Source organism: Sinocyclocheilus rhinocerous, unplaced genomic scaffold, assembly GCF_001515625.1.
Source record: "Sinocyclocheilus rhinocerous isolate Xijiao unplaced genomic scaffold, SAMN03320098_v1.1 scaffold1476, whole genome shotgun sequence".
Taxonomy (NCBI): Eukaryota; Metazoa; Chordata; class Actinopteri; order Cypriniformes; family Cyprinidae; genus Sinocyclocheilus; species Sinocyclocheilus rhinocerous.
In genome coordinates, this window is record NW_015659224.1 from 158,239 (window position 1) to 182,541 (window position 24,303).

Below are 24,303 nucleotides of genomic sequence, written 5' to 3' on the forward strand. Positions count from 1 at the left end.
ATGTTTTATGACTCTCAAAGCCGTGATTCCCATTCACCTCCATTATATGACTGACAGACTGCAACGGTTTGTGTTAAAAATCTTCGTTTGTGTTCTACTGAAGAAACAAAGTCACCTACATCTTGGATGCCCTGGGGGTAAGCAGATAAACATCGAATTTTCATTTTTGGGTGAACTATCCCTTTAATACTAATATTACAGGCACTATTATAGGCAAAATACTATGCAGGTATGGTTCAGTTGTGAAAAGATATTGAAAGCACTAAGATAGTCAAGGGCTATCACTTACATGTTTTACTCTGTAAAAAAAGCAATCTGTGAAATTTACGGTTAAAAATGTTTTATAGATTTAACTTAAACTTAAAAACATGTATAATGTTAATATACAAACATACTGAAGCACTAAAATGTGTTTTGCCTTCTGGTGTTCATGCGAGACCAAATAGTTTCAAATCTAGCAAAGGTTTGCTGAATTTCTAATTCATAATGTTTCCTTATTGCCTTTAACACAAATTGTACTCTGTAGTTAATCTATTAAGATCTGCATTTAAAATTTGTCACTAAAGTACAAAGAGAAGTATTTCTCTTTTTCACTGTGGGAATATCACAATGAAATTCAAAGACAATTCTACCAGCACTAGTCAACAAATAAAAATGAAAATTCTAGTCTTGCCAGGTCATGTAGGTGTTATGTGAACCAATATTGTTCTTCTGCAAAAATATTCAGCACATCACTGACAATGTCTCTGCAGGAAATGTGGATCTAGTGGCAGCAGCCTTTGGTCAGCTGCATTCAAAATGTCCTAGAGCTATATGGTGATCCATTCCAAAAGACTTCATGTGGCTTATCTGGAAATTGAAAACAGGAAAGATCTACTTGAGGCCTATAATTAGTTTATTGTAAATTATTAACATGAAATTACCTTATGGATTTTCCTCGGGCTCTGTTGCTGTTCCAGACCATGTTGGGCTTCTCGAGAACGACAGAGCTTCAGTGCATTGGAAGAAGTAACTCAGAAAAGAAACAACCACTTGCTCTGTTTTTGGCTGTTGTGTGTGCTGTCTCAAGTGGACGTAAATGTGCAGCTCAGCTAGACCAGGTCAAGGCTGGTTTTAAGTGTTTTTACCGACTATTCTCCACACTTTGGATTTAAACTGGGTCAGATTGTCAGCTTTATTTTAAGCTCTCATAATGTGTAAGCTCAGTTGGATTCAAATGTGACCCTGGACCACAAAACCAGTCATAAGTAGCACGGGTATATTTGTTGCAATAGCCAACAATACATTGTATGGGTCAAAATGATACATTTTTCTTTTATGGCAAAATATCATTAGGATATTATGTAAAGATCATGTTCCATGAAGATATTTTGTAAATTTCCTACTGTAAATATATCTAAACTTAATTTGTGATTAGTAATGTGCATGGTTAAGGACTTCACTTGGACAACTTTAAAGGTGATTTTCTCAAAATGTAGATTTTTTTTGTACCCTTAGATTCCAGATTTTCAAATAGTTGTATCTTGACCAAATATTATCCTATCATAACAAACCATACTCCAATGGAAAGCTTATTTATTCAGATTTCAGATTACGTATAAATCTCAATTTTAAAAAAATGGACTCGTATGACTGGATCCAGGGTCACAAATAAGACAAATAAGATAGTTAACTTGCACAATGACAATTGTTTTTGTTTTGTTTTTTACTTTTATTTGCAGTTTATTTGACAGTTTATCAGACACTTATGGTAGATACTACATTTTTAACTTCTGTTTTACTCATTTTGACAGCAATTAAAAGAATAATGCCATTTCTTGCAAAACTAACATAATAATTCCTTTTTAGATGTAATGTTTGGAGGCTTGTGTGACATTGAAAATAAATAAATAAAAAATATAAAAAAGAGATTTATATGTAGTTCAGTATTTTGTAACTGAATGCCTTTACAATTAGTTGATCTTAGAATACTAAAATGTAATATTATTATTGTAATATTGTTTGTCTCTACTAAAAGGTAACAAAAATGCACTCAAATAATCATGATTAATCTGTTTCTGTTTTATAGGTTTAACAAAAAATCTTTAAGTACTCCCTGGATCAATAAGTAGCCCAATGAATGTTTGGCAGTTACTGCTCCACAAACCCACAAGGCCAGAAATGCACGTGAACACAAGTCATGTAAACCTTTTATTGGTTTACTCCGTCATTGTCAGTTTTATTGGTATTTAATATGCATTATGTGCTTTCAAAGTGACAAAAAATAAAAAATAAAAGTCTAGCTATCTACTGAACAACATATTGATGGGTTGATGTCATGATCTTTACTGCCATCTTGTGGTGGATTGATAGAGAAGCGAAATGATATTGAATGAAATCGAGTACCTTTGTACCCCTTTTGTAAATTTCCTACTGTAAATATATCTAAACTTAATTTGTGATTAGTAATGTGCATGGTTAAGGACTTCACTTGGACAACTTTAAAGGTGATTTTCTCAAAATGTAGATTTTTTTTGTACCCTTAGATTCCAGATTTTCAAATAGTTGTATCTTGACCAAATATTATCCTATCATAACAAACCATACTCCAATGGAAAGCTTATTTATTCAGATTTCAGATTACGTATAAATCTCAATTTTAAAAAAATGGACTCGTATGACTGGATCCAGGGTCACAAATAAGACAAATAAGATAGTTAACTTGCACAATGACAATTGTTTTTGTTTTGTTTTTTACTTTTATTTGCAGTTTATTTGACAGTTTATCAGACACTTATGGTAGATACTACATTTTTAACTTCTGTTTTACTCATTTTGACAGCAATTAAAAGAATAATGCCATTTCTTGCAAAACTAACATAATCATTCATTTTTAGATGTAATGTTTGGAGGCTTGTGTGACATTGAAAATAAATAAATAAAAAATATAAAAAAGAGATTTATATGTAGTTCAGTATTTTGTAACTGAATGCCTTTACAATTAGTTGATCTTAGAATACTAAAATGTAATATTATTATTGTAATATTGTTTGTCTCTACTAAAAGGTAACAAAAATGCACTCAAATAATCATGATTAATCTGTTTCTGTTTTATAGGTTTAACAAAAAATCTTTAAGTACTCCCTGGATCAATAAGTAGCCCAATGAATGTTTGGCAGTTACTGCTCCACAAACCCACAAGGCCAGAAATGCATGTGAACACAAGTCATGTAAACCTTTTATTGGTTTACTCCGTCATTGTCAGTTTTATTGGTATTTAATATGCATTATGTGCTTTCAAAGTGACAAAAAATAAAAAATAAAAGTCTAGCTATCTACTGAACAACATATTGATGGGTTGATGTCATGATCTTTACTGCCATCTTGTGGTGGATTGATAGAGAAGCGAAATGATATTGAATGAAATCGAGTACCTTTGTACCCCTTTTCAGCCATAGTAGGCTTCAGTATCAATTATATGAATCTAAATCGAGTCTTGTTGACAAAGTACCCTTAAAAAAGAGGTATTTAGCATAAAGTACTCCTTTTCAGCCATAGTAGGCTTCAGTATCAATTATATGAATTCTAAATCGAGTCTTGTTGACAAAGTACCCTTAAAAAAGAGGTATTTAGCATAAAGTTACATAAAGTCTACTTTACATAAACGTAGACTACCTTAGCTCATACCTTACCTTAAGAATTTGCACTGGAAAATATATTCTTACTCAGTATTTTTGTCTTGTTTTCCAGTATTAATATCTAAACATTCTTAAATCATGATAGATTTACTAGAGAAAAAAATGCAATGGGTAAAAAAAAAAAAGTAATCTTGTTTTTCCTTTTATACGCCACCGGCAGATTTTATTTATTTTTTTGCTTGTTTTAAGCATAAACTTACTAAAATATGATATATTTTTCAGAAAACAAGATTAAATTTTAAAAAAAAAATATTAAGTCATTTTTATTAAGTCATGTTGATTTAAGAATGTTTAGATATTTGTACTGGAAAACTAGACAAACTAATGGCCTCTCTCTCTCTCTCTCTCTCTTTAATGCTCCTCCTTTTTTAAAAAGCTTTTGTCAAGCTAATCTAGTTTCTGGGTTAATTTTGTGCTTATCGTTACTGCCTGAAGCTGAATACAAATAAATGTCATCAGAGTGAAGGACTGTACGATTTTGTATTTGTTTTCCCAAGGAAAGGGTTGAGAATGCTAATAAATATAAACTGTTCTGGGCAATAATAATTTAGCATATTTGACGTGACAATATATGTATATCTCCTTCCTTTGCTATTATACCGTCAGTTTATCGAAGGCTGCTTTTCTGTGGCCTTCTCAGAAATATTAATTTCTGTTTTCCAGAAAGCTGTAGCCTGCTGCTGCTGTCACGGTGACATACATGTATTATGAATGAATGCGGCTACGATGGCTCCGTTCACTTCAGTCTTCATTGTTCATTGTGTAGACACAATATTTGATTATATTTTTATATCTGGTTTGGGCGTGATCAACGATCAGAAACTGGATTAGCAAAGTAGGCGTGAATTCTTAGAACAGCAGTTGATGCAGAGGATGTTTATGCGGCGCTAGGACCCAGGGGACGTGTTCTCATTCTAACAAGGCACAATGCAATTTGCATGCGTTTGTTCTGCAAGGCAAACAATGGTGTATGAGTGAAACCTAAACCCCCGGAAGATCGAGGAACAGACTCGCAGACACGCTTATTGGTGTAGGATCACTATAGTGATGGGAAGCTTCCAGTCTTTGCCGGATGACCATCAATATCGAACCCTGTCACAGAAGACAGACTGTGAGTATAACTATTACGAAGGGTTTATGTTTAATGTAATTAATAGCCCATTACTTAATATCTGACAAACGCAGCACCATTTACACAGGAAACGTGTAGTGATATAAATTATTTAGTGACATGTCGGAAATATATTCTTTTCAACTTAAACATTGAGCTGGTGTAATTAACAGCTCAGATCTACTGTACTGCACTGCATATGTATTTAGTATAATATATAGCCTAACGTTACCTGTTGGAAAACTCTTACCTAATGTTGATATTTTGTTATTAGCATTCATAATTGTTTGTGTTGACAAAGGAAGACAAATCTGTATGCTTGCAAATGCTGGTTTTACTAGTGGTTATGGATGCTTAGTTTGATACCTCTGTACTGCAGACCCAAAATATGGACTTAAACAACAAACTGTGTAACAAAAATGTTAATGCAACCATTCATTGTTTACACACTCATGTTGTTCCAAAACCATATGTGACCCTGGACAACAAAACCAGTCATAAGTTTTTTGAAATTGAATATTTATACATAATCTGAAAGCTGAATAAATAAGTTGTCCATTGATGCATAGTTTGTTAGGATAGGACAACATTTGGCCGAGATACAACTATTTGAATATCTGGAATCTGAGGGTGCAAAAAAATTCAAATATTGAGAAAATCGCCTTTAAAGTTGTTCAAATGAGGTGCTTAGCAATGCATATTACTAATGATAAATACATTTTTGATATATTTACGGTAGGAAATTTACATAATATCTTCATGGAACATGATCTTTACTTAATATTCTAATGATTTTTGGCATAAAAGGAAAATCGATAATTTTGACCCATACAATGTATTGTTGGCTATTGCTACAAATATACTTGTGCTACTTATGACTGGCTTTGTGGTCCAGGGTCACATATGACAGATGGAGATATTTTCTGGCAGCCTTAATGACTCCTCAATCACCACTCGCTTTCATCTTCTTCCATGTAAGTGAACAATGACTGATGTTATCAGTCTCTAAAATCACTCTTGTGCTCTACAGAAGAAATAAAGTCATATGGGTTTGGAGCAAAATGAGGGCGAGTAAATGATGACAGAACTTTGTATTTTTGGTTGACTGATCTCTTTAAGGTTACTACATGTCTCATGTGATCATTCATAATTCAGTTAGAGGAGTCAGTCAGACAACAGCTATGTGTGTGAGGTGTCTTAAAGAAATTTTAGCAGTTGCGTTAACTTCACACATAGTGCATGGTGCCAGCTGGTGAGTCATCACCTCCATTATTTTCATTCTCTTTCAGTTTCACTGGAGCAGATCGCAATTCTCCACAATCGTTTTAAGCAGCTCAGCCAAAACGAGGAAACATTACGGTAATCTGCAAGTAGTAGTTGTGTGTGGGGGAGCATTCTGCAGAGTGTTGCAACAGAATAATTGTTCAAAATGCCTTTCAAGAATCAAATCAAACCAGTTTTGCTGGTACTGACTAATAGAAAAATTATTGTTATGCTTGATTCATGTGTCTGCCTAGGTGGTTTGGTTGGTTACACAACATATATTCATACACAAGTATACACAGTACATACAGTACAAACCATAATGCCTGCTATTTACTTGTCAAACCTAATTGTTTTGTGTTCTCACTTAAAGGAGAGATGACCTTAAAACTATCCAAGACCTGGAAAGCAACCCAATTCGGTACCAGATTATAGAAGCTTTCTTCGATAGAAGGTTTGTGTTTATTTATATTCTGTATATGTTTGGTATTAATAGTGACAAGAGTTATGTGTTGCTTGAAAGGATCTCCTACTGCCTCAGAATTTGAGATTGCCTTTGAATACTACGTCACATTTCATTAGAAACATCACAAATATCAGTGGCACTGTCTTCATTCAAAACAGATGTGAAACAATACTTTAATAATAAAGGGAAGTCTTGTTGCACTGTTTTTTTTTTCTTGTTTATATGGCTATCATCTTTGGAAAGGTGGCTTTTGTGGCTCTGTGACTTTGACAAGTAACTTTTAAAAGCGCTATATATAAAATAAAATGTATTATTATATGTAACAAAGTTCGTAGTCACGGGAAGAAGGAGGCGAGAACCGGCGAACATTTAAACAAAACTTTAATAAAATAAACAAACACAAAATGTAAGTAAAGCGGCAGCCCCTCGTGGACAACTGCCGCACACAAAACACAAAATAAAGTCCAGGCCTGGTCCTCTCTCGTCCAACACTGTTGTCACTCCTCCTTTTATCCTTCCGGAGCTCCTCCGTGGGACTCGAGACCGGTGAGTGGCGCAGGTGTCGTGCATTAGCATTTACTCCACCGGCCTTGCTCCGTTCCCACGGCTCTCGGCCCCGCCCCTCTCGTCACATTATATTATTATCAATAATTTTTCATGCCCAAGAATTTTTATATTATTTTTATATGGTACTTACAGTATATCTCTAATTGTAACAGACTGACTGAATACATTCTTTAAAAAATAAACAATTCATCTTCGTCTTCTTTAGAAAATAAATATTTACATTTGCAGTATGTAGATCTGCATGCTACAACATTGTGTAGTTTTTTTAAGCACGTGTTTTTTCCAAGTCCCATGGGTCAAAATCATCTGCAAACTACAAACCTGAAGTTTAATATTCAGGGCTCAGCAAAGCTGTTGATATAGAGCAATAACACATTATTATCCCCCCTTGTTCTTCACAGGAACTTCCAGAAAGATGGTGTGGGATCTGTGGAAGAAATTGGTTTTGAGGAATTCCTTACCGTCATGTCGTACTTCAGAGCACCAGCCCATCGTATCACAGAGGAGCAGAGAGAAGAAATGAGAAGAGCCAAACTGCGCTGTAAGGGCATGCAGAAATGAAATTCAAAACATTCTCTGGAAACTAGGATACTTGGAGATAAAATACCAGTCAACTGAGCCATAAAGTCACAACAGAATTGATACAGTACTGTCTCTTTCTTAATAGTCCTGTTCAACATGCATGACACCGACAATGATGGAACCATAACACTGGAGGAATACAGACATGTAAGAAATTACCAATTTTTGTGAAATTAAATCCATCTGAGTAAATCATTTATAAAATATGTGTACATGTGGGTAGTTCATGATTATCTTCACAGATTATCAGCAGTGTTGTGGTCTCTCTTCTCTAGGTTGTAGAGGAGTTGTTGTCCCGTAGTGGAGCTCTTGGAAGAGAGACAGCTAAGGGCATTGCAGATGCTGCAATGCTGGAGGTTGCCAGTATCTCAGTAGGTCCCATGGTATGTTATTTAGAGGCTAGATCACCAACATTGCATGGAGACAATATATCAATATTATATCAATATATCTGTAAAGTTGTAATCTGAATGTATAAGAAGTTTTCATATTTTTGAGTTCAGTAAAATAATAATAAAAACATTTCATGTAAATGGTGCCACATAAAGCACTTTTTTTTGTCAAGTGAGTGACCTGGGGTGCTCTACGTTTCACCTTTTTGTATTTTAAGAATTAGAGAAATTCATTCACATTTCACATTTGGTCCCCACAATGTAGCATAAACAAGTACACACACACACACACACACACACACACACAAACAATCTCTTGCTAATTTGTCTTGTCTGTTTGCTTGTTTGTTTTTTTCAGGCACCTGATGAGTTCTATGAAGGAATAACATTTGAGCATTTTTTGAAGGTTTGTCAGTTTGTCCATTTATATGCTCAAGCCATATGGTCTAATTTAGCATTTGGCAATTTTTTTTAAGGCAAATATTCTGTTTTGCATTGCTTTAAACATTATTACATACAACATGTGTAAACATAAGACATTGTAGAATTTGATCACGTAAGACTTGCCTTACTGATATAACCTGCCTTCACTCTCTTTCTTGGTTTCCTGCTCAACAGATTCTTAAAGGAATTGAAATTGAGACGAGAATGCACATTCGCTTCTTAAACATGGACACAACTGTTTTGTGCAAGCAGCATTGTGTCTAGGTACTGCCGGTAATGTATATTTTCCGGTAAAATAACCACTTTATTAGATGAGGCTGGTTTAGAATAGTTTGGATAGATCTCTAGTTCTATGAACTATTTATAGGATGCTCAGAGTGTGTATTTTACAAAGGTTGAAAATCAATAAGAAAAGTGTGTATTGATATCTGAAACTCCTTGCTTTGCATGCACATATTACATAATTATGGTACGATAAAATTAAAACTATGCAGGCATGGATTAATTTATTCATTTTACTTATTTTTTTGTAATTATTTTTATTATCTCTTTATTCTAAAATAACCTATTATTCTAAAATATCTCTTTATTCTAAAATAACCTATATACCCTACTATTCCCCAAAAAAGTTGTATGCTTATAACCAAATGCAATCATAATATATTTTCACTGAAATAATAATCCTGAATAGAGAAATCATATTATTAACACTGTGATGTAACAATATTTTGTGTGCTTTTTTGTGTGCAATTCTAATAAATTAAAACAATACTTGAATCCATAGTCTCAAAAAAAGAACTGCAGTTACTCCTGTCAACCAGCAGATATCGCTAATGTCACAGCTTTGTTTATGTCAGTCAAAATAGAAATACTCAGGTACTTGTACAACCAATAAGCATGTTTCAGCATGTTCTTGCAAGGGCAATTAGAAGTGTATCAACAAACATTACATTACAAACAATACAAAATATTGTAAAATAATTAATGACATTATGACAACGGTAATCTGTAACTGCTAGTGGACACCAAAGCCTTTAATCAATATCAGCAGCCACGTATAGTTCAATGACAACAAACTCTGAGACATAGAGCTGAAGTTGTGCTTAGTAGTTATAAATAGCGCATGAATTGTACTGATGTAGGTTAAACAGTAGAAATAAACTGTGTAGAGCATTTTATTTGCAAAAATGAAACTGGCATTTACTCTGTGAAAGTGCAGAAATGTCTCAAAATGAAGAAATGAATTCATGTTTCTTCTGTTAACCTTAAAAAGGGGAAAAAAAGACTGTATATGCACCCACTGTGTATTGAATCAACTTGCAACTTGCATTTACCACAATAAAACTGTATCTTGCAATACTGAAGACTTTTTGTAATGCACTGCTGTTTTTTCCCCCTGACAATTCAAAGCATTTCTCAGATCTCTTCAGTATTTGACGGTAAAAAGACGATGATTACTTTCATATTTCATGTGAAAGTGTCAAGTGAGGTTGCCAGCACTAGACAGGAAAGAAGTTCTCACACAAGCACCTGTTTTGATTGTATGTTATTTGATTAGGGGGTCTTCCCCACCACAAGCTGCCTCTGAAGAACTGTGACCCACTACCCTCTTTTGTCTGTTTCATGAAAAGACGTGCCACTCCCTTGGTTTGCTAGTAAGCAGGCACCGCTACAAAACCCCCATCTGTGCTTCTACAGAAATCAGCTTTTCAGACATCAGGAAGTTTGATGCAGTGTCTCATATCAAACATCACCAGGGTTGTTTGCTACAGATGTTTTGCAGCTTCAGGACAGACGTTTCCAGGGCCATTCAGCTGCTAGAGATCATTATGAGCAATGTGCTGATTAAAGAGGTTTAAAAACTCCTGCCATTAGGCTTACAACTAGTGGAAAAAACTCTCTGGATTATGTAATGTAAGAGTTTGGTGGATCTGCATGATTAGTAAGAAGGCAGGACAGCCCAGACTAAACTTATCAGTGTAGACACTGGCGAGCTGTCTGATTTGCACTGAGCATTGTTTTTGGTATGCACAGAACACTTGTATTTTTATGGTCTCTGAATAAAGGTTGCTTCCCAAACAGAAGAATGCATCTTAGTGAGTCTACGTCCTTCCTAGTCCAGATCTTCTGAGGCTTGTAGGCTAGAGTGTTCCACAACATTAGATGCTTAAAGGGGTCATATGATGCGATTTCAAGTTTTCCTTTCTCTTTGGAGTGTTACAAGCTGTTTGTGAATGGATAAGATACCTAAAATTGCAAAGACTAAAGTCTCAAACCCAAAGAGATATTCTTTATAAAAGTTAAGACTGGTCCACGCCCTCCTAAAATTCCTTGTTTAAACACACCCCAACATGTCTACGTCACTGTGTGGGAAGATTTGCATAACACCACCCAAATGTTCACGCAAAGAAAGAAGGTGTAACTTTGATTCTCGCTGTAGTATTGTTTCCGCCGCTGCCATGTCGTGGAGACGCAGTGTGTTTCGTTGTGAAAGTGAAACTACCTTGTTTGGCCTTCCAAAAGAGGACACAACTAGAAATCAGTGGTTACTTTGTATTTACAACACTGTTCCAGAACAGTTCAAACCAAATATTCAGATGTGTGCAACGCATTTTACGGAGGACGAGGACTGTTTCCTGGGAGAGTAGCCTACAATGCCAGTGTTCTGGTGAATTCAGTTCCCCTGTTTTCTCTTCGGCGCGCATGCTGACCCTATACCGTCTATGATGCTGACAAATAATACTGACTCACAGCCTGTAAGTACGTTTTCATATTTAAAGAGGATTTTCCACTGACAATTCAAACGCGGGTTTTGAGCAGTGTAGAGTAGCGCTTGTTGTTTGTCGTTTCTCCGATCACAAATGCAGACATGGTTTTATGTTTACGCGGCGCGATGCAAGCATAAACACATTTCATTACACCAAATACACAAAATAATGTTATTTTTTAGCAATGTCATATGACCCCTTTAAAATGGTAATTTGAATAATACTTTATAATAAAAATCTTTATATTAAATAGCTTTTTATTAAAACAATATAGTGAATGACAATCGTCTGTGGTCTCCCAGTGGTCTACATTATGTACAGTTTAGCTTTTTTTCTTCTTCTTTTTTCCCCATTTGTTTTAAATTAAAATTATTTTCAACTTTTTTTGTCTTGCATTAATGAAATTTCTGCAGCATTCATCGACGCTTTTTTATTTTTGTGCTGATAAAGCATTTTTTTTTTCTTGTCCCTGTTTTTCCTGAAAAACGTTGCCATGCACAACTTGACCTATAATGAATCTTCTTACTTCTATTTCCACAGAAGCGTGTGACTAGGGCAAAGTGCCTGAGATGGCAATTTTTTTTTTACTGAAATGACCCACTCACAACATCTAATTAATAATTCAGACAAAACATTTACCATTAATTATTGATACCATGTGTCCTTAGTGGTTATGTAGTTTTGCATGTTGTTTGGTGTGATTTGGCGCTATGATATTACTATTGTGATATAATATGACTGTTTGCGCTATGATTTTGTTGTTATTTAAAGTGTCAGCAATATACTAAATGGAAAGAAAGGAAGAAGCACTTTTGAATGTCCATGTGTGCAACTTTGCGACATTTGTACACAGTGTAAGAACAAGAACAGAAGTTTCTTTTTGTTTCGTTTATTTTGAAGGCAGGAATGCAAAGTAATTTACATCATGACATACTGTACATACTGGGTTCATATAAATAAGTATCAAAATATATACATACATTCATGATCATGACATTCACAGAAAGCATTCATGAAATGTACAGACCACAGTCTGTTAATTATAAGGGGAATGGCTTGAGATTCATTCACATGGACACATGGACACAAACACACACTCATACCTTGTGACAGGGGAGACGGCTAGCCAGTATTTTTCCCCTTTCTGATGTGGTGAAATGAATGCGTCATTATGGGCTGATATCAGTCTCTTGCACTTCCTGTCTTCTAAAATGGTCTCAACTGAAGGCGATGTCTCAGACATATACATTTTACTAGATTATTCAGGTCATGCTATAGACGCTAGCATTGACCACAAAAGCCAATATGGCTAACGTGTGACATCACAGTTAATCACTGCAAATTTCTTTGTAATCAAAACAATTGCCTGTGACGACATATATAACATCATAGAGTGTTATTAGGAAATCCTGAGTAACTAGAGTGGTTTTGAGCCTTCTTTCTCGCAGAGCAAAAAGCAACACATGTAGTCATACTGTATACAGTTTTGTTGACAGCTGTTGCTCTATAACTAAATCATATTAAAATATTTTTACTGTCAAATAATTCAAGGAACCACAACAGTCTATGACAGCCAAATAACATTATCCACTCTTGTCCATGTGAAAAAAAACAAAAACATTTGTATAACTTTTTGTCCACATACGGACAATGGATATGACATATGGATATGACAGTTAGGACAAAAATAAATTATATTAATAAATATTTCAACAAACACATACTCTGGGCATCTCTTCAACAGTTATAGATGTACAAAAATAAATATTAATAAATTACGTCAATATTATTTTATGCCACAGAACAGAGTTCATCAAGAACCATTTTTGGTCCTCTTTCTGCACATTTTCCCCTTAAGAGACTTCTGTTCTTGAACTGCTTGACTAAGGAGCTCCTGAAGCCGAGACAGAACAATGCATCCATAGGCTTTCTGCTGGAAAATATTTTGCGCAGGGGGAATTCCCGTTGGCCTTTCAGCTGGCTCAGGAATGGGTATATTTGGCTGCAGGATTTGTAAGATACAGTTCACCCTCAGAGCAATGTGGCGAACATGTGTAATCATACTGTGAAGCCCCTCCACCACAGGGTTTGTTGGAAGATTTAAGTCTTTCTGCTGCTCCATCACTGTCTTCATGTGCGGAAGAAACTCTTTCAGGTGGGTATAAACACTCAAGATGCGCTCCGACATGGTCTGGCCAGAGATGGTTGATACTGGAACATTGTCCATTTGCAAATCACAGATCAGGTCTGCAGAATCTCCTTGACTGGCTTTCTGAATGAGAGGAGACAAGAGTCTATAAGAACCCTGGTTCTTATCAATCAATCTTGATTTTAGTTGTTTTGCCTTATGATAAATCTTTTTAAGTCATCTTGAGGCCCCCTAGTGGGCCTGGTTAAGAACTAGTGGCCTAGACAGAAACTGATTCTTGAAAATAAACCCACTCTGTGACACCATAGCCCTATTCAGTGTCATGACTGTCTTTTGCATAACCCATATTTAACTATTCATCTGAAAGACTCATTTCCACATTTGATGTCTATTCATGTACAGTATATACTGTCAAAGAGCTAAATTTACAATTCCCACATATTCCCACCCACTCTCAAAACAGCCCAGTTTTGTCAATGGAAGGAATCACCTCACTGTATGTGGAATCCACCCAAGCAACTGTTGACCATATTAGGCTCACATTGTCAGAGCATCTCTTCTTTGTTGTACCAATCACAACTGATTTAGGACCACTGACGTAAACGTCCTTTGCAAGGTTAACAATTATACTTTCAAAAAAGTAACTATAGAAAGAGAGTACTTACATATGTTTCTAAGAGCTCTGCTGTCCTTTTGCTCATCAACCTAGTGAGCTTCAGACTACGGTGAAGAAGCTGGCTGCAGTTCTCATTCTTGCATGACATTGTTGGATGCACTAACTCAACAGCAATCAAGATGAGGATAGGGAGGATTATTCCTGAATAATAATAAAATTTTTTAGTTAAAGTCATGTTCAGCAAAATATATTCCTTTTTTTATGTTGACCCTTTAACAGATGCAGTAGTAGATCTTTAGCTTCACATTCACTGCTGTCAGAATGACCAGATGTCCATCTTATGAGTGCACATATATATATAATCGGTATACATGTAAAGCGATCACATGCAACATACTTTAACAAATATGCATGTTTTGTTTATGTATATTGTAATTGGGTTATTAATCAAATCACAGCATTAACAATGTTCCATGTCTGACCATTGTTAAGCATGCCTGTAAGCATATTGTTATGTGTGCAGTGTGGATGTAATACTTACTGAATTTTGCTTGTGATCTCTGAGATAGGCAGACCATGTTCCTAACATGACAATTCATTCTCCGTTCACAGACAAAGTTTCAAACTGGTCATGATCACAACTCTGAAAAAGTTTTTAAAGACTGAAACCACACATTTGTCATTGGAAGGAAATGACGCGGCCAGCTTTCTGAGGCAACAAGAGTTCCCAGAATTTTTTTTCTTTTTGCGTCTTCATTATCACATGTACTATGTGTAATGTTCCCTCCTTCTTTAGTTGCCACCCAGTTTTTGTGTGGCTGTATCTCCTTACGTGATGCAGAGTCTGGATAGGTTGAGCAATCATGTCTATTTGTCATAGCTAATTTACATTTAATGTCATGAGATTTTACTCTTACCTCTCATATCTTAAAAAGATTTTTATGTTGCACAATGTGTATTTGGGATAACACTAAATAAGCAGAATACTTTTATTTATTAACATTTGTATGCAAGTATACCCTTGGATTTTGAGATCAGTCTTTTCTGACATTACATTGTGTTTATCATCGTGTTCAGTCGATAACATTGCTCTAAATTTGTCAAAACCATGCCAAAAACAACAAAAATTTGAAAAGGAACCACCATCCAGCACAGCGCTCATCCACCCTTGCTCTGAACTCTATGCCTGTTGGTTCAACAGGAAGTGGTCTTGTAATAGGAAGGTAGTTTCTCAACACTAGATTTTCACTGATACCTTTCGATCTTTTGACGTAAAAGCACAAAGTTGGGAATTTCAGCCAAGTTCAGACCAGGAAGGAAGATGACAAAAACTTTGCTGTGCTTTGATTTGCTGTCACTTTTATTCAACTTTTGTGACATGCAATTGCATTTTTGTAGCATGCAGAATGACTAAAGTGGACAAAAACATGCATCTGACGTTAACTGAGCTAAGCTTTATTTTGAATCTTTATGACTCAGGCCTACAAGGGAATCCCTAGAGCCATAAGTTTAGAACTTGCACAAATTTACTATAGTCCCCCAATTAAAGGCTGATCTCACAGCCACATCTGTAAAAATATATTCTTATGCTGCTTAGGCAAATAAATGTAATTTCTTGGGTAAGAAGTCTGTTGTTTCTGCATGTGACACTGATGTGGTAAGTCACAGGGGAAATCAGTGTCTTCTCAGCAAAACACAGGTAATTGTAGTTCAATACCTGGTACTTTCCACAATTCTTACAAAAAACAAACAAAAAAAAACATGTACTATAGGTAAAGTGTCGCGCAGAGGAGAAACTGGAAGTGTTGGATTTGCCCTTTTATGCTGACTGTGGTCACTTTCCCCTGTATTGGTATTGTTGTTTTAACATCCTGGGGTTTGGATGTGGGTGTGGCAGCCCAGTCTTGAGAACAGTATAGGGCCACTTTCTATCAAGACACCCCCCTTCTAATGAACTCCCCTTCTAATCAACTCCAGCCAACTCTTTGGAAGTGAGACTGTGTAAATTCAGCAGTATTCGTGCAGACAGGTTTGCTTTTTTATTAGGGACAAACAAGATCAAAAACAAATTTTCTTAACCTCTAAACCACACAGGAAATGCTTTACTTGACAGTCTCAGGAAATCCCCCAGTCTCCTTCAAGTATTTCTCATAATTACCTATTTAGGCTTTTCACCTCAAAAAATTACGTAGAATCTGACCTTGTTGCAACGGAGCTAAGAATAATGATAATTTGTAACAAGGGAGCATATAGCTCTCTTACTATTCAATGAGGGGAATCTTGATATTGTGTAAGAACTGTAAAAACATAACAACAGTTGTCATGTTATCGATATGTGTGTTTAAAAGTGCAACCATTAAAGTTTAGGTAGTTCTAATTGTGTGTTAATTGAGACATTTTGCTGAAATTTACAGTATAGTATAAAATATATGAATGAAAAAAGTATTAAATGTATGAATGAAATGTAAATGAGAGGTTATATTATATTTTAGTATTATAGCCTATGTGTGTAAAATAGCCTAGCTTCCAGAAGACAGAAAAGACACTAATTTTGAGTGCATCACAATTCTCAAAGGTAGCCTACTATTGTTTTCTTTACGTGTAAAACTTTTTTAAATTAGCACAAAAATCACCAAGTGCACTTTATAGGGCGTAGCGTTGGAAACGTTAAAAGTTTAAGATGCGCACACGTTCTTTCCGCTGATTGCTAGTGGTAGGCATTGCGTAACTCACTCTATCCCACCGGATCTGTTTGCTTCCTCCTCCTCCTCCTCCTCCTCCTTCCTCTCAGGAAGTGCAGCCGCTAGTCTGAAGAGAGGCTCCGGACTCCCTCTCTCGCCGTACCGAGCGTCGTCCATCGCGATGCCCGTAAGCGACACACGCCAGTAACAGATGAAGGCTGAAGAGGATGCGCTGGAAGCAGCAGGCTGTATGCGGGCAGCAGGGAGACGCAGCGGCATCATCCTCATCCTCAGCATCAGCAGCAGCAGGGCGCTCGGTTAGCGCCCACCCCCACTCACTTCGTCTTTTCCTCCCCCCTGCAGAAGCATGCTTGCGTGAGGGATGAGGCTGGAGACAGGGACATCAGGCCAGAGCTGCGGCCTTCTTCTTTTCACAAGAGCCGGGCTCGCCATCGTCGCAGCAGCAGCATCCGCCAACGCTTTGCCATCATCACACCAGCATCTTTGGTAGGCAGCCTATCTCTCCTCTTCCGCTCGCCGTTTTTGCATAAGAAATGCAGGCCTGCCATGGTCATCCACTCAACCTCACATCAGTAGCCATGGCAACCACATCCCGTTAATAAGCCCCCCCCCATGTCTTTCTGTCTCCGGAGCGCAGGCTTATTTTACGCTTCATTTTTGTTGTACTAAAGATGTTCATTTTGCTGGGATTCGGAGCTCTTTTCTGGAGCTGTACATGATGTACAGTGTTTTCTCTCTCTCTCCACATATATAGATCCTTTGTAGAATGCAAACTAAGTCAGGCGTTTTTCACACACACATATATAGAGTGAGAGAGTATCAGTTCATCATTAAAAACAGCATATTTGCTTTCATATTTGCATTTTGATTCAGTCAGTACCACTATTATAGCCATTATATTTAACTCAGGCACAGTGTGTTCAACCCATCAAGAAGAAGCTGATTAGCTATGAAATTATATTTTTCTTCAATGTAAAATGAAATGAAGCTAAATGCTAATAGTAAAAGGCAAAATAGATGCATGTGGTAAAAATAACGAGGTCTTCCCCATTTGTGAGATCTACCCTGACACTGCCTCTGTTGATGTTTAATACCTGTTTTGCTCAATGAAATGTATAAGGCAGGCTTCATAATATCTAGCTGACATGTGCTGAAATTTAACATCTTAAATGATTTTACTATTTTATTTATTTTTTTGAAAATCTGTATGCAAGCAGTTTTTATGATCTCATATTGAACGACAAACTACATGGAATATTTTTAATTTCTAAATGAATTTGCCACACCACAGGATCATTTATAATGAACCAATCATAATTCTAATATGATTATAGTGAAACACCAAACAGGGAAATCACAATGTATTGTTTACTTTTCTTTATGCATGCATATCAATTTTAACCTAATATTTTGATATTGATAAACACATTATGCATAACTTTTCATTTTTAAAACGGATAGTTCTGGTCCTTGATTCTGGTTGGATGAGCCACGTTCGAAGCTGTTGTAAATTACTCTACAAACATACACCTTTGTTGACGTCTGTGTGTTGCTTGGCAACCACTTTGTTGCAACCACAACTGATTCTGAGGAACTATATTGTTTGGCGGAAGAATAATGTTTTTATTAATATGATTACACTTTATTCCGCTTCGTGTCGTGCCTAACAATGCCCCTTAGCTCTTATAAATTCACTGTAAACCCGGCTTCTTGGGGCTTATTGCTTTAGTATTCAATAGCGCCTGTTGTCCAATGTCCAAAGTTTTATACATGGATATTTCTTAAAAACATGGAGATTTTTTTTTAATTGATCCATTCTGTAACATCAAAAAAACTTTTTCAATAAACTTTCATTTTCTTGCTTGCCTTACCTGACCTTTGACCCCCCCCCCCAACACACTGTGTGTTTGCAGGTCAGTGAGCAGATCCAGGAGCATGAGCAGGAAGTTGTGCGGCGCGAGCAGATGTCAGGGTATAAGCGCATGCAGCGGCAGCACCAGAAGCAGCTGATCGCCCTGGAGAACAGGCTAAAGGCCGAGATGGATGAGCACAAGCTCCGGCTGCAGAAGGAAGTGGAGACCCAGACCAATAACACCTACATTGAATTGGAGCGGCTGGCCAAGAAGCAAGCTGCACAACTGGACAAGGAGGTGTGTGCTCCTACTTTACACTTTGTGGACAGGGTCATAAAAAAAGTTTAAAAGATGTCACATTTTTGTCTGCAAGTCAAAAGTCTGCAATATAGTGAACAAGCCATGGGGTCCAGAGGCTGAAGACCACATTAAAAATACAATTTCAACTTGGAAATAAACAGAAAGTTTTAACATTTTGACAAATGCTGTTATGAATGAAAGTTTTTATGAAATATTTAACTGTTTCCAGTATTTAGTATTATCAAACAAGAACATTTGTGACATTAATCACATGAACTCCTTTGTACAGGCAGTCAGATGTTCTTGCTTCCGTCTCAAATCTTGTTGGAGAACATGAACATAAGGTTTACACAAACCTGTGTAGTTCATGCAGCTTGAGCACTGCTGTGATTTAAACAAAAGATGAAAGAAGTTCTGCAGTTCAAATGCATTTTCATAATTTGTAATAACTAAAATAAATACAGATTTTCACAAGTAGCGTTTGAATGATAAGTGGATTTTAATGAAATGACTCAAATGACTGTGATGACAAAATAATGTCAGTTTACTAATGCATAGCTGACCACAGTGAAATTTTGTGATACTTATCCTCCTTTGGGCCTAGATGATTAATTTGTAAGTGGTTAACACTACAAAACCAGATGCTATTTCTTTTGTCTCTCAAAAGATGAAAGCCTCGGCAGCAGAAGAAAAAAGAATCCAGCAACAGATCTTGGTCCAGCAGAAGAAGGAGCTGACCACCTTCTTGGACACACAGAAAAAGCAGTACAGACTATGCAGAGAAAGAATGAAAGAGGTGAGATCAGGACAGTCAATGAATTCACAGAACACAGTACAAACCCAGGACACCTTCTTATGGGCCCTCTTCTTACCACTCTTCAGGGCCCAATGAGAATTTTTAGTGGGCCTTCGTTGTCACAGGGCCCTTAACAACATCAGACTAATTGTTTCATATTACCTATAAATGGCTATATTCTATTTTTGCAGTAAAAATCATCTAATTTGTTCTACATACAATAGGAAATGAATGAAGACTCCGATACACCAAAAGAGGAGAAACAGGAGCGCTTGTCTCGGCATAAGGAAACAATGCAGCGCTCCCAGGCTGAGGAGGAGGCCCAGCTGTTGAACCAGCAAAGACTGGTTTACGAAAGGAGCTGCCGTGCTCTAAAAAGAAGAAGCCTTATCAAGAAGCACGAGTTTGAACAGGAGCAAATGCGGGAGGCAAGAAATAATATGAGTCACAACAAAGAACATCTCAAGCACATTGTTTTGTTCTTGTGAATTTTGAGGTTTCATTTAGACATCTGACTGATATTCAGGTTATTGTTTGAAGAAAAATATACATATATACTTCCGTTCAAAGGTTTGGGTGTATGTTATTTGTATTCATGTTATTTGAAAAGAACAGTTTTCTATTTTAATATATTTAAAATGTAATTGATTCCTGTGGTGGCAAGGCTGAATTTTCAGCAGCCATTGCTCCAGTCTTCGGTGTCACATGATCCTTCAGAAATCATTCTAATATGCTCATTTGGTGCTTAAGTAACATTTCTTATTATTATCAATATTGAAAACAGTTGTGCTGCTTCAAATGTTTGTGGATCTGTGATTCATAAATGAACAGAAAGTTAAACAGAACAGCATTTATTTGAAACAAATTTTTTGTGACAATGTTAAAGTCTTTACTGTTACTTTGAAGTAATTTAATGCATGCTTGCTGAACAAAAGTATTAATTTCTTTCAAAATCTTACTGACTCTGACAAACTGTTGAAAGGTACAGTAGTGTGTATATAATAGTGAAATATAGTGTTGATCACAGTATCTTCTGCTATTTCAAGTCTGAAATTTATTTACAAAATCACAAAAAAACCTAAGACACAAAGTTCTTTTTAAAAACCTTATCCTTTTTTGGTGTTGTACAAACTATTTAAATATTAATCGGACCCACTTTATATTAAGTGGCCTTAACAACTATGTACTTACATTTAAATTAATAATTTGGTACAATGCACTTATTGTGTACATACATGTTTTTACATTGTACTTATATTTTAAAAATACCTGCATGTAATTACATCTGTAATTAATTTCTGTAATTACATTTATAATTACACAGTTGTCATTAATGACTTGCTCTTTGTGTTAAAGGAGCTTAACAAGAAGAAGACACAAAAAGAAATGGAGCATGCATTGATGATCAGGCAGGATGAGTCCACCCAAGAGTTGGAACAACGGCAACTACAAACCTTACAAAGGCTACGCTTTGAGCTGATGCGCCACCAGCATCAAACTGAGTTGGAGAACCAGGAGGAGTACAACAGTCGACGCCAGAGGGAGCTACACAGGAAGCATGCACTGGAACGCCGACAGCAGCCCAGGAACCTTAAGGTAAACTGCACAAAATGTAATGGTAGGTAGAACTAACAAAAAATATAAAGGAAAGAAAATGGACACGGAAGAGAGATAACAATAGAAAAGCCAAAAGCATAATTATATTTAGCCTTTGTATGATGCATTAATCTCCTCTCATTACAGACATTGGAAATGCAGATCAAAAAGCAATTCCAAGATACGTGTAAGGTGCAAAACAAGCAGTACAAAGCTCTGAGGAACCATCAGCTGGAGATCTCCCCGAAGAGTGACCACAAAGCCATCCTGAAGTCTCTGAAGGAGGAACAGACCCGCAAGCTCGCACAGCTGGCAGAACAATATGAGCAAAGCATTAATGAGATGATGGCCTCTCAATCGGTAAAGTACACAGTCACCAGAGGAAAACAACCCTTTAATGGTGAAATCACACATTTTGTACTTGTATCTTAGGTTATAAACCTGAATCTTAGACCCTTCACCTGATAAATGTGTTGTATAACATACAGTACTCACTGAGTAAGTTAGTTTAGGGTTTACACACACACACACACACACACACACACACATGTTGTGTTTCCATGTTTTATGGGGACATTCCATAGGCGTAATGGGTTTTAAACTGTACAAACTGTATTTTCAATCGCCCAACACCAACCCTACACCTAAACCTACCCCTTACAGGAAACTTTCTATATTTTTAGTTTTTCAAAAAACTTAATTCTGTGTGATTTATAAGCTTGTTTCCTCATGGGGACCTAAAAAATGTCCCCACAAGGTCAAAATTTACCGGTATTACTATCCTTGTGGGGATATTTGGTCCCATAACGTGATAAATATCAGGTACACACACACACACACACTGTCTGGTTTGCTATCCTTGTGGAGACTCTCCATAGGCGTAATGGTTTTTCTACTGTACAGACCGTATATTCTATTGCCTTACACCAACCCTACCCCTAAACCTACCCCTTACAGGACACTTTCTGCATTTTTAGCTTTTCAAAAAACTTCATTCTGTGTGATTTATTAGCTTGTTTACCCGTGGGGACCTCAATTTAGGTCCCCATCGTGACACGAGTCCCCATGAGTCTGTGTGTATTCAGGTTTAAGTCCCCACCAGAATAGAAAAACAGGTACACACACACACACACAAAATTACATTGCTTCTTTGGAAATGGAGAGAACCTAATACAATAGAGATTGTTTTCATATACAGTCAGATGGTCTTTTCTCACATTTCTCTTACCAGTGAGAAACATTTGAAAAAGCAGCTACTGGCCAAGACCGTTTGTGAGGTTTCCATCTAGTGGCTATAGTGGGAAATTAATTTCCAAAATCAAGCCAAAAATTCTACTTGCATGACCAGTTTTCCAAATGAAAACTGATCTTATTGTTAAGTGTTATATTGCATATGTTATATTGTTATATCTGCAATATTGTTTTTATTCACTACTGACTACTATAGAAGATGACTCATCACTCAATACAATATAAGATATACTATTACAGTTTTTACTGTTATTTTAAATTTGACTTTATTTCTATATTTTCTGTTTACATTTCAATTTTAGTTAATGTTTTAGTAATTTTGTTGCATTTTTAAGTTTTATTTATTTAGTTTTAGTTATTATAGTACTCTAGCTGAAAAAAGTTTTTAACATAATTTTATTTCAGTTAATGTTTATTTTATTTCAAGTAATGAAAATAGTTTTTTTAATGCAATAAACCCCATCAGTGTTTGAGAAAATAACTGCAGCATGAAATACTCTCAGTTACGTTTAGATGAAGAGCAGGAGGCTGAATGTCAGGCTTTAAGGCAGCAGCTGCATCAGGAGATGGAGCTCCTCGATGCCTACCAGAACAAAACGAAGGCGCAGATGGAGGCCCAACATGAGCGTGAGGTGCAGAAGTTGGAACAGAAGGCGTCCTTGCGCCGGGCTCACTTGGAACAGAAGGTGAGCTGTTTTTTTACAGTAAATGTACCTCTGTAATTCATAGGATAGGTTTGCCCATAACTGGTCAAATAAGTAAATCATACCTGAAATGCCTAGTAAACAGTCTGTCCACACCTCTGCCCACAGATTGAAGAAGAGCTGGCCTCACTTCATAAGGAACGAACTGAAAAAATCAAGCATTTATTTGAGCGTCAGGAGCGAGAACTGGATATGTTTGATATGGAGAGCGCGCGGCTAGGATTCGGAAGCTTGGCCTCATTTGACTTTCCCAAGGATGAGGACAGATGATCCAACAGAGGTCAAAGGGACTGTTCAACACTGATGTCCTTGGACACATTGTGCCTACACTGTCCCTGATTGTTGGATTTACCAAGATCACCCAAACAGTGACAATGCCGGATCAATATCTTATAACTCGTATCGGCTGTGAGAACTTCGCTGAGATTCTGAGAGGAGAAACTAAACAGCCACAGACACAAAAGTGGTTTGGTGATGCATAACTGAGCTCACAAACCAAGAAGAAATATCTAGACAAACTGACCTTTTCTCCATGCCATTGTCCCACTTTTGGTATTAAATTAGTTAATTCAGGATATTTTAGTACAAGAAAGCACTTTGATATGTTAAGTATGATGCCATCATGTAAGGTGGATATGAAGTGTGAAATGCCTTTGGCGTCATCAAAGGACATTGCGACTGTAGAATGTGTCCTGCGTCTTCACCGTGGCTATTAGCTGTTTTGTATGTATCGCAGAGAATGTGACAACTGTTGATGAAAACTTTACGCAGAAGCAGATTTTGAAGCAGTGTCTGATTTTAAAATATGGTGAATACATTAAGAGCATTTAATTAATTTCATATTGTGGAACCCACGCTTTATTTCTTTTTACTTAGAAAAAGGACAAAAAGAACAAAAAAACTAAAAATGTATTCAATTTTCAGTATCCTAAATGAATTGGCATTAGTTTTATCAGGATGTGCATTTATTACATTGAATCAGTTCTGTCAGAGTTACTGGTATTATTGCATGCACTTTAAAAGACAAATTCAGGTTGTGAAGTGGAGCATGAATCTGTCAGAGATT

The 24,303-nt window shown here is 36.4% G+C and overlaps 3 protein-coding genes across 5 annotated transcripts; 2 read left to right on the forward strand and 1 right to left on the reverse strand.

Annotated features, from left to right (window-relative positions):
• Positions 1 to 4,570: 4,570 nt before the first annotated feature.
• Positions 4,571 to 10,344, forward strand: LOC107723336 (calcineurin B homologous protein 3-like). 3 transcript variants are annotated; one of them, XM_016531901.1, is made up of 9 exons: positions 4,571 to 4,788; positions 6,078 to 6,147; positions 6,425 to 6,505; positions 7,486 to 7,625; positions 7,752 to 7,813; positions 7,942 to 8,049; positions 8,417 to 8,464; positions 8,677 to 8,775; positions 10,134 to 10,344. In XM_016531901.1, the coding sequence occupies exons 1-8, from the start codon at positions 4,725 to 4,727 to the stop codon at positions 8,764 to 8,766; spliced, it is 663 nt and encodes a 220-aa protein (XP_016387387.1). In that variant the 5' UTR covers positions 4,571 to 4,724; the 3' UTR covers positions 8,767 to 8,775; positions 10,134 to 10,344. The 3 variants fall into 3 exon arrangements, with proteins under 3 accessions (XP_016387387.1, XP_016387386.1, XP_016387388.1); XM_016531900.1 differs by having other exon boundaries at positions 8,677 to 8,766; XM_016531902.1 differs by lacking the exons at positions 6,425 to 6,505; positions 10,134 to 10,344 and having other exon boundaries at positions 8,677 to 8,993.
• Positions 10,345 to 13,002: 2,658 nt separating this feature from the next.
• On the reverse strand, positions 13,003 to 14,648 carry LOC107723338 (uncharacterized). The gene is made up of 3 exons (XM_016531905.1): positions 14,577 to 14,648; positions 14,085 to 14,236; positions 13,003 to 13,542 (listed from the first exon to the last, which is right to left on the reverse strand). The coding sequence occupies exons 1-3, from the start codon at positions 14,632 to 14,634 to the stop codon at positions 13,084 to 13,086; spliced, it is 669 nt and encodes a 222-aa protein (XP_016387391.1). The 5' UTR covers positions 14,635 to 14,648; the 3' UTR covers positions 13,003 to 13,083.
• An 857-nt stretch (positions 14,649 to 15,505) lies between these two features.
• On the forward strand, positions 15,506 to 24,085 carry LOC107723325 (serine/threonine-protein kinase TAO3-like). Its single transcript, XM_016531889.1, has 9 exons — positions 15,506 to 15,542; positions 16,943 to 17,223; positions 18,651 to 18,887; positions 19,558 to 19,686; positions 19,911 to 20,114; positions 21,043 to 21,282; positions 21,430 to 21,642; positions 23,037 to 23,219; positions 23,346 to 24,085. The coding sequence occupies exons 1-9, from the start codon at positions 15,506 to 15,508 to the stop codon at positions 23,505 to 23,507; spliced, it is 1,686 nt and encodes a 561-aa protein (XP_016387375.1). The 3' UTR covers positions 23,508 to 24,085.
• The last annotated feature ends 218 nt before the right edge of the window (positions 24,086 to 24,303 follow it).